The sequence below is a fragment of the Staurois parvus genome, unplaced genomic scaffold (assembly GCF_062004578.1).
Source record: "Staurois parvus isolate SC_StPar_1 unplaced genomic scaffold, SC_StPar_1.0 ptg000283l, whole genome shotgun sequence".
Classification (NCBI taxonomy): Eukaryota; Metazoa; Chordata; class Amphibia; order Anura; family Ranidae; genus Staurois; species Staurois parvus.
This window is the reverse complement of record NW_028318079.1, coordinates 1,770,578-1,782,758: the sequence shown is the minus strand read 5'-3', so window position 1 is coordinate 1,782,758 and position 12,181 is coordinate 1,770,578. Positions and strand designations below refer to the sequence as shown.

Here is a 12,181-nt window from a genome sequence, read left to right as displayed (position 1 = left end):
ATTTTTTGGAAAAAAAAGCCCTGAGTACAGTTATGTATAGAAAATTTAGGTAAGAACTTTAATGCAAAAGAGACATAGTATGTTCCTTCTGCATTAAAAATCCTGCCAGTTCAACTTTTTTTTTTTTTTTTTTTTAAGTGCCACATTAAACCAGTGGGTTTAGTTCTGCTTTGTTACATTTAGGGTTCATGGGAACTCTCAAACACCTACAACTTGAACTTGTGTGGTTTGATTGTACCAAGGATGTATGGTGGGGGTGCATATGTAACCAGTAGTATAACTGCTGGGTTATATTCTCTAGTAAAAATTGTGGACTGGGACCCTCTCAATGCTTAACAACTACCCATTCTCATCTTACCACCTGCCTGTGAACTTACCATAATGCTGAGCACGTTATAAGTTATGGGGATGTACTGGATGATAAGCTGCCCAGGTATATTATTAACCAGGTTGCATTGCTTCTAATAAACATTTGGACTATTGACTATGGATCCATGGTGTGCTGGTGACATATAGCCCTTTCTATGCTACTGGTTAACCTGATGGCAGTTGCAAGAGCACCACCATGCTTTGTCTAGAAAAGTGTGCCATGGGAATATATTGAGTGAATGACCACATGGGGTCATAGAAAAGTGTTCAACTCTACTGATCCATCTGGAGCTCTTTGTTTTATAGTGTGTGTGGCATGGAAGGTGGCCTAGGAACCTGCCCAGGTACTCTCGAGGCCGGGGTCCAGTCGCAGTTGCCTACCGTTACCCTATTTGTTATCTCACTATATTTCAAACTTTGAGCAGCTCATTATTTTATACCTAAATGCTTTTCTGTTATTCTGGAGTTCTTCTATGTGCTTGAATAAAACACAGAGACAGATCACTCCTGCTGGTTTTAAGTGAAGCATCAATACTTTTTCTCCGGTAACAAAGGACATTTCATTGTTCTGCTTGAAGAGTAAATTGAGAGAATGAGGGTTGTGCGCTATACTCATTATTTACGGGGGATACTTACGATAGCGCCTTTGGCTCGGGCATGTAGCACCGACACTTCATCGGTTTTATTGCTCAATAAAAAAATAGACATAAAAGCCAGAGAGACAAACAAGTGGAAAAAAAATACATAGATTCCAACGGATCTATCATTTATTAGCCTCATAAATATTTTCCGACAGTTCTTTGTGAAGGCGAGCATTATTGAGCTCTGTAAATTGCTTTTTTAATGACATCCATGACCATTTTAAATTAATACTTTGTAGTGTATTTAGGGACTTGGAGGTTTTTGGGCAAGTGTTTTTACAGGGTGTGATGTGAATATATAAATATGAAAGTGCATGGTGTGATGAGGAATTTTCCCAGCTGCTGGTGTTAAGCTTCTCAGAGGAACTTGCCACTCTCAGGATTACTGACTGTCGATGCTTTCTCTTGCTCTCGCCTTCAACAGAAAGCCATTATCAACCACGTGTCGCCTGACATTCTCTACCTGTTCAGAGTGCAAGCAGTGTGCCGCAATGACATGCGTAGTGACTTCAGCCAGACAATGCTTTTCCAAGGTAAGATCTCCATGCTATACTGGATCATATGTGATAAGCAACAGCAGCAGACATAACTATGGGGATGGGAGTATCAGAATTACAGCTTATACCATTTTTGTATCATTTATTTTATACTTGTCATTATGTACATTCCAAAGACATGCTGGGAGGTAATTGCATCCTGACTAAATTGGCCCTAGTATGTGTATGTATGAATGTAAGTTAGGGATCTTAGATTGTACTCCCCTTGAGGGTTAGGGACTGATGTGAATGTACAATATATATGTAAAGCGCTGTGTAAATTGATGGCGCTATATAAGTACCTGATCTAAATAAATGTACTGTACAGTATAATAATTTCCTTTAAGCTTTTTGATCCTTATTGCTTTTGTGTGTTGATGTTTTACCTTTATTATTAAAGAATCACTGATTTTTTTTATTTCAGATCCACTTGCCAGCACTGCTGTTGCAGGCTGAACAAAATAACTTGTATTTGAAGCGATTATTGTGTTTCCCCCGTCATGGCTTGCAACCTCCAGGTTTTAAATATAGCCTGCTATGCTTCTGTAAAAATTGCACCTGCCGACTAGAGGGAGGCTGAAAGCCAAGCAGAAGGAACACACACCTCTCTTCAAATAAAATACAGTGCCATTTCTTTTTTGTTCATCCTACAGGGATGACAACTAACAGATCTGCACTTAAAGTAGTTCTAAGGGCAGAAATTCTTTTTATTTATATATATTTCATAATGAATTCTCTGCATGTTATTGGGGGTACAAATGAGGGCTCGATCCTGAGCCGGACTGTATGCATCTATAGACACTCCCCCCCCCCCCCCTTATGATTTGACTGCAAACAGCAGGAACCAATGGCTCCCACTGCTCCCAACCAAGATTGTTTGAGCACGGAGAGAGGAGAGTAGAACTGAATATATTCGATATTAGTGATTTATTATATATCTACTTTAAAGTATAGTCATCCTTTAAAAAGCAAATCCCCAAAAGGCATGCCATTGAGCAGGTAATTTCATTCATCCAGATGGAAAGAATTTGTTCCTCTTATATAGAGTACAAATGTTTATTATTGATGACCCTAACCATCTACAAGTCAGTTTCATTTATTTTCTCCTTTGCAGTAATGGCAGCAACTTTTGAAATCTAAGAAATAAGCTGTCAGGCATCAAATAGGCGCCCTGCATTTTGTAATTAAGATATGCAAAAATAAATTAACTTTGTGTTTGACAACGTGTGAACGGTTAGTGGCAAAACATGGGATTGGCAGACATCTGCAGCAGAAATGACAGGTCTGGCATTGTTACTCAAAAATACTAAATTAAGCAAATATTTACTGGATACTTTGTAGAGTAGAAAAAAAAAGTTGATGTTTTCATGGATGGTAAACCTGAAAATTAATCTGGATAGACGTTGCCTGCTGACAGCCCCTACAGAGGAGTAATGGAGCGGTAGCTGCTGAACTTGCAAGTCTTCACATACGATCCTAAATCAATCTGTTAAGCTTAATTAGTGCATCTGTTGTTGGCTCTGGAGAGGTCCGGAGCTATAGAACATTACTTACCCCAAGCACTAGAACATTCTTTACCGGTGACCCAACCACAGTAGAAAACACCAGTGGAGCTGAGCTTCTGAGGGCCTTCATTATTATGAAAAGCCTTCACAGAGATGTCTTATAAATCCACACCTCCCAGTTTTTTATCCTATATTATAAGGGTTTTAGGCAAAGGCACATTTTTGAACAACCTTAGTTGGTGTATTTCAGCAACGGGATGGGCATTGTTCATTTTTGGTGCAGAGCATCTGGCTCAGGGAACAATGCTCTACCCTAGCAGTAAGCTTCACAATACCCCTAATCCTATAGCTACCTCAAATAAATGTAACTTGTTTGCATATTCCACATTGTTGACGTGCATCTAAAGCCAAACTGTTGTTTTTATTGCTGTCTACATTTGCATAAGGGATATTCACTTTATTTGTCTTGGTGACCACTGGCACCAGAATTAAATCTAATGGAGACATCCAAAAAGGAGAAAGGAAAAGAAGGGTTGGCACCCAATGATGGAGAGCTGGGAGCTGAGTAGTTGGAATGTCCTTCAATGGAACGTTTTCAGTGACAAATAATTTTCACAAATTTATAACCATTAGAGAAAAAGTTGCTACAATTAATCTCTTATGTCTCTTTTGAAAGAATGATCTGCTTTATAAAAGTGCTGCAAAGAAAGCAAATGGTAGCAGAGCTGTTCTTAGCTACTTCAAAAATGTTAAACCGATATGGGTGATTGTACCAGGATCTTGTTTCAACATGTAAATTATAAGATGACTGCCATCAAGGAGTGATATTGCACTGTAGAGTGACTTAACCATCGCCCTTCATTTTTTAGTTATAGGCCCCTGGTTTCCATAAGCAATATCTGCTTTTTGCACCACTTTTAGTATATCAATGACTGTATGGTCTCAATCTACAAACTGCTGGCTGCTAATTTCTTTGCAATCGTCTTTCAAGACTTGCGGCTTCCTTCTACATCTCCATAGAATCAGGTCCCAGGCCAATGCCAGCCTTTGCGGAATTCTCCAAAACCTGAAACAGTACAGAAGTGGGCTGTGGTTCCTTGAAATTTAGATGCTTTAGCTACATTGCTCCCTTAATTCATCCAGCTTCTTACAACTGACATTTTTAAATTTATCATTGAAGTTCTTTTTCAAGTTGGAGCTCCTGCCAAAACATTTTTTTGTTTCTCCCTAAGCAGGAAAGGATCAGGGTTTCTATGCTGCCTGCGTCCTTGCTGAAGACATGTCCCCCGGTCACTGGTACAGGAAAGTGAGGGGAGATTAATAAAAACCCAAGAAAGTTTGTAGCTTTTGTTTACTGTGTTCAAAACGTAAAAATAAAATACACTTCAATTTTCTTGGTCTTCATAAGCACAGAATATTTTTGGAGCACATTGCTCTGCTAAGAAATGAGGTATTCAGCAGATGTAGTGCTTTTTAAAAGGTGAGGGTTGTGTAATTTTATCATGTAATGTACTGATTGCCTCTTTCTTATTTTTCAGCCAATACAACTCGTATATTTGAAGGAACAAGAATCGTGAAAACGGGAGTGGTAAGTACACAAGATGGACTAAGGCCTGTGCAGTCAGTATAAATTACCATTGTTCATTTAAAATGTAAAGTGTATGTAAACCCAAAAACAAAAAGAATCCTAGGAGCTTAGCTTCTATAAGCTTTTATTTTTTGCCATTTAACCTGGTGATCCTGTCTCTTTGTCAGGGTGTCACCCTAGGATAAGATGATCCTGTCTCTTTGTCAGGGTGTCACCCTAGGATGACTTGTCCTAGGGTGACAATATTGACAGAGGCCATGCATGTGCAGGAGCAGCGTTGTGACCCTAGAACATATGGACCACTGGATGGCTTTTTGTAGGCAGGTTTGTTCAACCAGTCTAATGCTCAGGCTCCAGCTTCTGTACAGGCCACCTCTATGATATCCGCACAGGCTCCAGCTTCTGTACAGGCCACCTCTATGATATCCGCACAGGCTCCAACTTCTGTACAGGCCACCTCTATGATATCCGCACAGGCTCCAGCTTCTGTACAGGCCACCTCTATGATATCCGCACAGTTTCCAGCTTCTGTACAGGCCACCTCTATGATATCCGCACAGGCTCCAGCTTCTGTACAGGCCACCTCTATGATATCCGCACAGTTTCCAGCTTCTGTACAGGCCACCTCTATGATATCCGCACAGGTTCCAGCTTCTGTACAGGCCACCTCTGTGATATCCGCACAGGCTCCAGCTTCTGTACAGGCCACCTCTATGATATCCGCACAGTTTCCAGCTTCTGTACAGGCCACCTCTATGATATCCGCACAGGTTCCAGCTTCTGTACAGGCCACCTCTATGATATCCACACAGGCTTCAGCTTCTGTACAGGCCACCTCTATGATATCCGCACAGGCTCCAGCTTCTGTACAGGCCACCTCTATGATATCTACACAGAGCCTGGGGGTCATGTCCAGCATACTTTAGCAAATTAGTGAATCTAAATACTTTAGCTAATAAATAAAAGAGGAAAGCACATTTTTTTCAGTGTAGTAGTAAAATGGTTTGTGTATTGCTAGCTATGTTTTAGTTATACTCAGGCTGGCACAGCTGGTAAGGATGGGACATATTCTTAGTAACCTATTTGAATGAAATCCAATAATATGGCCCTTATAAAACATAGCTCTTTGTAAAATTGGCTGATCTATAAAAAGTTTACTTGGTGCGGGTTGATATCGTCGCATTCGAAATTGTATGCGTAAGGGTTGTAACTTATTTTAAAATTATAATGGGATTATATTTTGTAGTCTTAAAAAAAATAGTATTAAATCACTTCCCCAAAAGATAAGTGGTGGTAAACTTGGTCGCTGCTGCTCTTGAATGGTCTGTGAACTCATACACCATATAATATGCTACTTGTTATAAATGAGAGCTGCGCTTAACCTACCCTATAAATAATAATAAAATATAAATCCACATAGTCAATAATTACCATATACCCAAATGTGTCAATAACATTCAGTCAGTAACAAAGTGCTTACAAAAACATTAAAGTGCATAAAGTCCAGCAAAAAGATCAAAATCCAAAGTGACTATGCTGATATTAATTTCTTGTGAAGATGCCTTTAAACACAAGTTCTCCGTGTATCTAAAACTGCTCCACCCTAATCCACTATCTGTGCCCCTACCAGGGAATGCACTCACCCACCAACACTGACCCCCTGGGTGTACACGGAGTTAGTCAAGCAGGCTTTAAACCGCTGCTGTTATGTGCTGTGTCACCATCCATGAACTGTGAATCCATGCATCCACAGGAACTCGGGAGGAAGAAAGACCATGGGAAACATCAAAGCATAACTCTATATTTATTACAACCCATAAAAGAATAAAAAATATGTCCACTCACAAATACAGTGCCTGTTCCGGCACTTGGAATGATCTGCCAATGCATAGCTTAAGTGCCACTCTTCTGTTTCTCCTAGGAGCCAGCTTGCGCTCCACTAGGCGGAAAAGATGTGGCAACTAGAAGTCCTTGCCCCTATGCGTTTCAAAAAAAAAAAAATACCCTTTGATCTGACAGAACTGCCTAAGCTCCTAATGTCCAGTGGGCCAACAGCACTGAATGGTGTCAGCCCTGCGCAGGTGACTTTGCTAAACTACTGAGTCCCTTCCACTATCCTAATCTCCACAGCATGAAGAAAAATAGTTCTTTAGTTCAAGATAAAAACTGTGAAGTCTATAGTCTGAATCCATATCACTGCTCCAGACTTGCTCCTTAAAGAATGAAGTATAATGAAAGTCGCACTCCATTATAGGCTGCTCTTGGTATGTTTATTCAGTTATTCATAAGGCACTACATAAACCGATATCTTCACCGGATGACCACACTTGCCAATCGTTTGGGAACATTTGGCTTGTTCAATTGGCATGTTATTCCTGTGAACGAGGCAGTTGTTGTCAAACGCATTTGAGAATGATGGTCTTTTGGGTGGAGATATCTGTGCATGCAATGCTTTTTGAATCTATTAAAAAATGATCGGTGCTAGGACAAACTTATTTCAAATAGAGGTGTACTTCGGTTTACGAATTTAATGCGTTCTCCAGGATGTTTCGTATTGCAAAAAATTTGTAAACCAAAATGCGGTTTCCCATAGGAATGCATTGAAAACCAATTAATCCGTTCCGGAGGTCAGAAAAAAAAAAAAAAAAGTCGCTTTCACTATAGGTCAATGCCAGTTTTTAAATTTAATTACCGGATTTTTTTTTCCTTAACTATAGCTCAGAGAATCAGCTGTCACTTTCCCCGCAGCTAAAACTTTCCTTTTAGTTTATTTCCCGAGTTAAAGAAACAAAGTATCCTTTAGCTCCGAGGAAAGTGGCAGCTAATTCTGTGAGCTATAGTGAAGAAAAAAAAAAGCCGGCAATTGCATTTAAAAATCGGCACCGACATACGCTTGGGAGAAAAATTTGTAAAGAGAGGCATTATTTTCAATGGATTTTCATTCGTAAACTGAAAATTATGTTAACCGAGGCATTTGTAAACCAAAGTACACATGTATAAAGAATAAAGCTGCCACTGCAATTGTGATGCTCAGTAGTGTCAATAATAAAGTTACTTAAAGGCGTGCTAAATTCTCCTACAATAAGGTAACAACGTCTTAGGCAAGAAATAAATAGATACAAATACAGTTCATATAGAAGTAATGTGCAAAAAAGTGCTTAAAGTGTAGAACATGCAAAATTAAAGTGCAAGTACAACCACAAATCAGTTCATAATAGTTTCCCATGCAAATTCTATATTAAATGGCAACAGTTCATATGTTCACAAGATGTGCTGCTTTGTTAGGGTAACCACCAATAATTGGGAAGGATCACTAGCTAGGAACCCTTTAACAACCCTCAGTCCTGTTATGGTGACATTGATGTTAATAACCAGCCATAGTCATGCTTCTGGTGCTCAGTGTTGATAATCAGTATTCAATGCACACATTAATATAGGTAAATGTGCACTCTAGTGACTGAGAGCTGTGAAATAATACATAGAAGGAAGATCTACCTTGGATGGGCATGGAGGTGTTCAAATTGCGTGAGTTGTTAGGTATTGTAGCTTATGATTGCCGATTAAACAAAAATATTTCACTGTTCTGCTGTAAATTGATAAAAAGTGAAATCTGGTTTGTTCTGGAGCGCCAAGCATGGTGCATTGGATTTTGATTTGCATTACTGGGCATGTACAGCCTTCGTATGATCAACCAGTCTCCTCAAGAATAGAATTAATGTGTGAAACCCTTCCTCTAGCGCCGGGGTCTCCAAACTTTCTAAACAAAGGGCCAGTATACTGCTCTTAAGACTTTTTTTTTTTTTTTTCGGAGGGGGGGGCATACTGTAGCCATTGGGAGTTGAAAAGGTCCCAATGTCAGAGGAAAATAAAACAATGTCCCATCTTTGGTGTGAGTGGAAGGAATTGTGCCCTATCGGTGTCATTGGGAGGGATTGTGCCCCTTCATTGGGGTCAGTGGGGGGGAATAATGTGTTATTGTTGGCATCAGGGATGAAATAGTGCCCAAAGGTTGGGTGACTATCTGATGTCAAGCTCTGCGCTAGCAGTAGTTTATCCCACTGAATAAATACGATTACTAAGCCTTTATTTGATACATCCCCCCGGTCCCTCCAAGGATGGAACTATTATATGAGACCCTGCCTCTACTGACACAGTAGTGGCAGTACTTTGGGCCCTGTTCTTGCTGGTAGACCTGTCTGGTGGCAAGCTTTGCCCTCGCAGTAGTTTATACCACTGAATAAATACTATTACAAAGGCTTCATTTGATCCCCCAGTTCCAGCAAGGATGGAATTATTTGGGACCCCACCTTTACTGATACAGTTGTGGTGGTACTTTCAGCCCTGTTCTTGTGGGTGGACCTGTCTGGTGGCAAGCTCTGCACTCATAGTAGTTTATACCACTGAATACACACCATTATTAAGGCAACGTGATGATGATGTGATCTTCTTCTTACACCAGAAAATTAAACAACTATATCATCTAGTAGACCGTTCATAGTGCTTATTGCAGTCCAGAGCAGTCATAACAACAGGCAGCACTTTGTATCCAAGTTTTGGTTTGGACCTTAAACTCTGTGTCCGGAGGAAATGAATTGAATGTTGTTAGGAAATCCGTATTTCCCAGCCCGTGCCAATTTTTTTTTTTTTTTAATATCATCAGGCGGCACGTCAGCGAGCGAAACATTCTGTGCTGTAGATGACACAATAGTGACATCCGGTGGTCGCAAATATAATTAAAATTTTGGGCTGCAAAACCAGGTTTGTGTTTGTTGTTCAACCGTAAACACAGGCAGCCATTTTAATATCTGCAGTATTTATTTTTTTTTTTTAATGAGGCTGCATAAAGGGCAATGTACCCATACATTCTAACAATCTCTCATTTAAGGGACATTGCAGTGCCTGGAAGAATTAAGCGGTGCTGACCAAATTATTCATAAAACTTGTTTGATCATGTTCTGTATTGTTCAGGGAATGACTCTAGCAGATTAGAAAAGACTGCATAGTTGAGATCAGGCTAGCATCCTTCACTAGAAGTGAGACTAATATAATTAGACCAATATACTGCGTAAAAAAAAAAATAATACACACACACACACACACACACACACACACACACACACACACACACACACACACACACACACACACACACACACACACACACTATATTGCCAAAAGTATTGGGCGCCCCCCTCCAAATCATTGGATTCAGGTGTTCCATTCACCTCCATGGCCACAGGTGTATAAAATCAAGCACCTAGGCATGCAGACTGTGCTACAAACAGTGAAAGAATGGGTCGCTCTCAGGAGCTCAGTGAATTCAAGTGTGGTACCATGATAGGTTGCCACCTGTGCAATAAGTCCGTTGAAGGAAACTCTTAAGGCGTCAGCATACCAGGACATTTAGGACAATTTCATGCTCCCAACTTTGTGGGAACAGTTTAGGGATGGCCCCTTCCTGTTCCAACATGACTGTGCACCAGTGCACAAAGCATGGTCCATGAAGACATGGATGAGCGAGTTTGGGGTGGAGGAACAGTACAGAGTCCTGACCTCAACCCAATAGAACACCTCTGGGATGAATTAGAGTGGAGACTGCGAGCCAGGCCTACTTGTCCCATAGACACCCTCCTAAAACTTGGGGACAGCCTTTCCAGAAGAGTTGAAGCTGTTACAGCTGCAAAGGGTGGGCCAACTCAATATTGAACCCTACAAACTAAGGCTGTGATGCCATTAAAGTTCGTGTGTGTAAAGGCACACACACACGTAATGCAGGGTTTCTCATCCAGGGTTCCATGGAGCCCTAGAGTTCCTCCAGAGGTTGCTAGGAGGTTCCTTGAACAATGACCTGTTGTTCCTGATGATCACAGGTGTAAGGAGCATTCTTCCCACTGACCATCACACTAATATATCATGAGTTGTAGATCTAGTAATGTGTAGAAGGGGTTCCCTTAGACCGGAAAGATATTTCAAGGGTTCCTCAGTTGAACAGGTTGAGAAAGACTGAAGTAATGCTTACTCTATTGCATCGTCGTCTTTTTCATTACAGGTAAATAATGGATGTCAAGCAGAAACAATGTACCGTCATTGAGTTCTAGATGAAGGAGGGGTGTAGGCTGTCCAACATCCCCAGAAGGCTACAGGATGTTTACAGAGATGACACATTGACAAGAGCAATGTGCACAGAGGGATGAAGCGGTTAAATGGTGTTCTCTTCATAAACATTCTGTAGCCTTGTGGATGTCGGACATTCTGCACCCCCGATCGTCAAGAACTCAGTGACTGACTGTTGTTTCTGCTTGGAATCCATTATTTGCCTGCAGTGAAAAGAAGAGCAGTTACTATAGGTAAGTGTTAACTCTACCAACATGTGAAATTTGAGTGACCTATGGAAGTTAATGAAAACGTTATGCCCACTTTTGCAATACTTTGGTACATCCACTGTGTGTGTGTACATAACTTTTATAACACTTCCTTTAAATTGTCTTTTAATAAGTAACCCCTTTACCTGCTCTACAGTAAGCACCCCCTATTGCCTTTATTTACCCAAATGAAGACAAACAATTGGAGACACATCGGTGGAGATTTACTAAAACGGGTGCACTCAGAATTTGCACAGTTGCAGTATTTGCTCCCTTTTGATCTTGTAAATATACAGTTGGAAGTACTTTGTTATATCTGTTTGGTAAATAATGTTAATCCTGCTAGAAATCAAGTGAGCTTTCAACTTCTCAGTTTCCAGCTCAGTTCACACTGGACTTAAAGTACAACTAAGGGCAAAACTTATTTTTTTTTTTAGTTTTGGATAGAGTGGAGATGGATTAGAACACCTGTCAGGTTCTATTGCTGTCTGTGTCCCCGTTAGGGAGATTTATCCTCTCTTTGTCCTGTTTACCATTATTAATGAGAGTAAAAGAAAATCCCAAATTTTGGGTTGTCCCCAGAAAAGTAATAAAGGGGAAAACGTCCAATACGGGGCCCATGAAATTCAATTCCCTTAATTTTCAGGGATTTTCTCTCACGTTCTGTTTAGCTATGGGACATGAAGTGAAGGGAAATCTCCAAAATGGGACACAAATTTGACACGTTATAACCCTCCCTTGCTCATTCCAAAATAAAAAAAAAAGTTTTGCCTATAGTTCTACTTTAACCCCTTCCCGCCGACATCACACATACAGTGGGGCAAAAAAGTATTTAGTCAGCCACCAATTGTGCAAGTTCTGCCACTTAAAAAGATGAGCGAGGCCTGTAATTGGCATCATAGGTAGACCTCAACTATGAGAGACAAAATGAGAAAAAAAATCCAGACAATCACATTGGCTAATTTGGAAAGAATTTATTTGCAAATTATGGTGGAAAATAAGCATTTGTTTACCTACAAACAAGCAAGATTTCTGGCTCTCACAGACCTCTACCTTCTTCTTTAAGAGGCTCCTCTGTCCTGCACTCATTACCTGTATCAATGGCACCTGTTTGAACTTGTTATCAGTATAAAAGACACCTGTCCACAACCTCAAACAGTCACACTCCAAACTCCACTAT

The 12,181-nt window shown here is 40.3% G+C and overlaps 1 protein-coding gene across 2 annotated transcripts in view; it reads left to right on the top strand.

The window, feature by feature from the left end:
• The window catches only part of PTPRG (protein tyrosine phosphatase receptor type G), a 715,101-nt gene that overhangs the window by 518,500 nt on the left and 184,420 nt on the right, over positions 1-12,181 (top strand). For both annotated transcript variants that reach the window (XM_089682035.1, XM_089682036.1), the window contains exons 10-11: positions 1,435-1,543; positions 4,590-4,639. In XM_089682035.1, the coding sequence (XP_089538161.1) occupies positions 1,435-1,543; positions 4,590-4,639 (159 nt within the window). The remainder of the gene's footprint in view (positions 1-1,434; positions 1,544-4,589; positions 4,640-12,181) is intronic.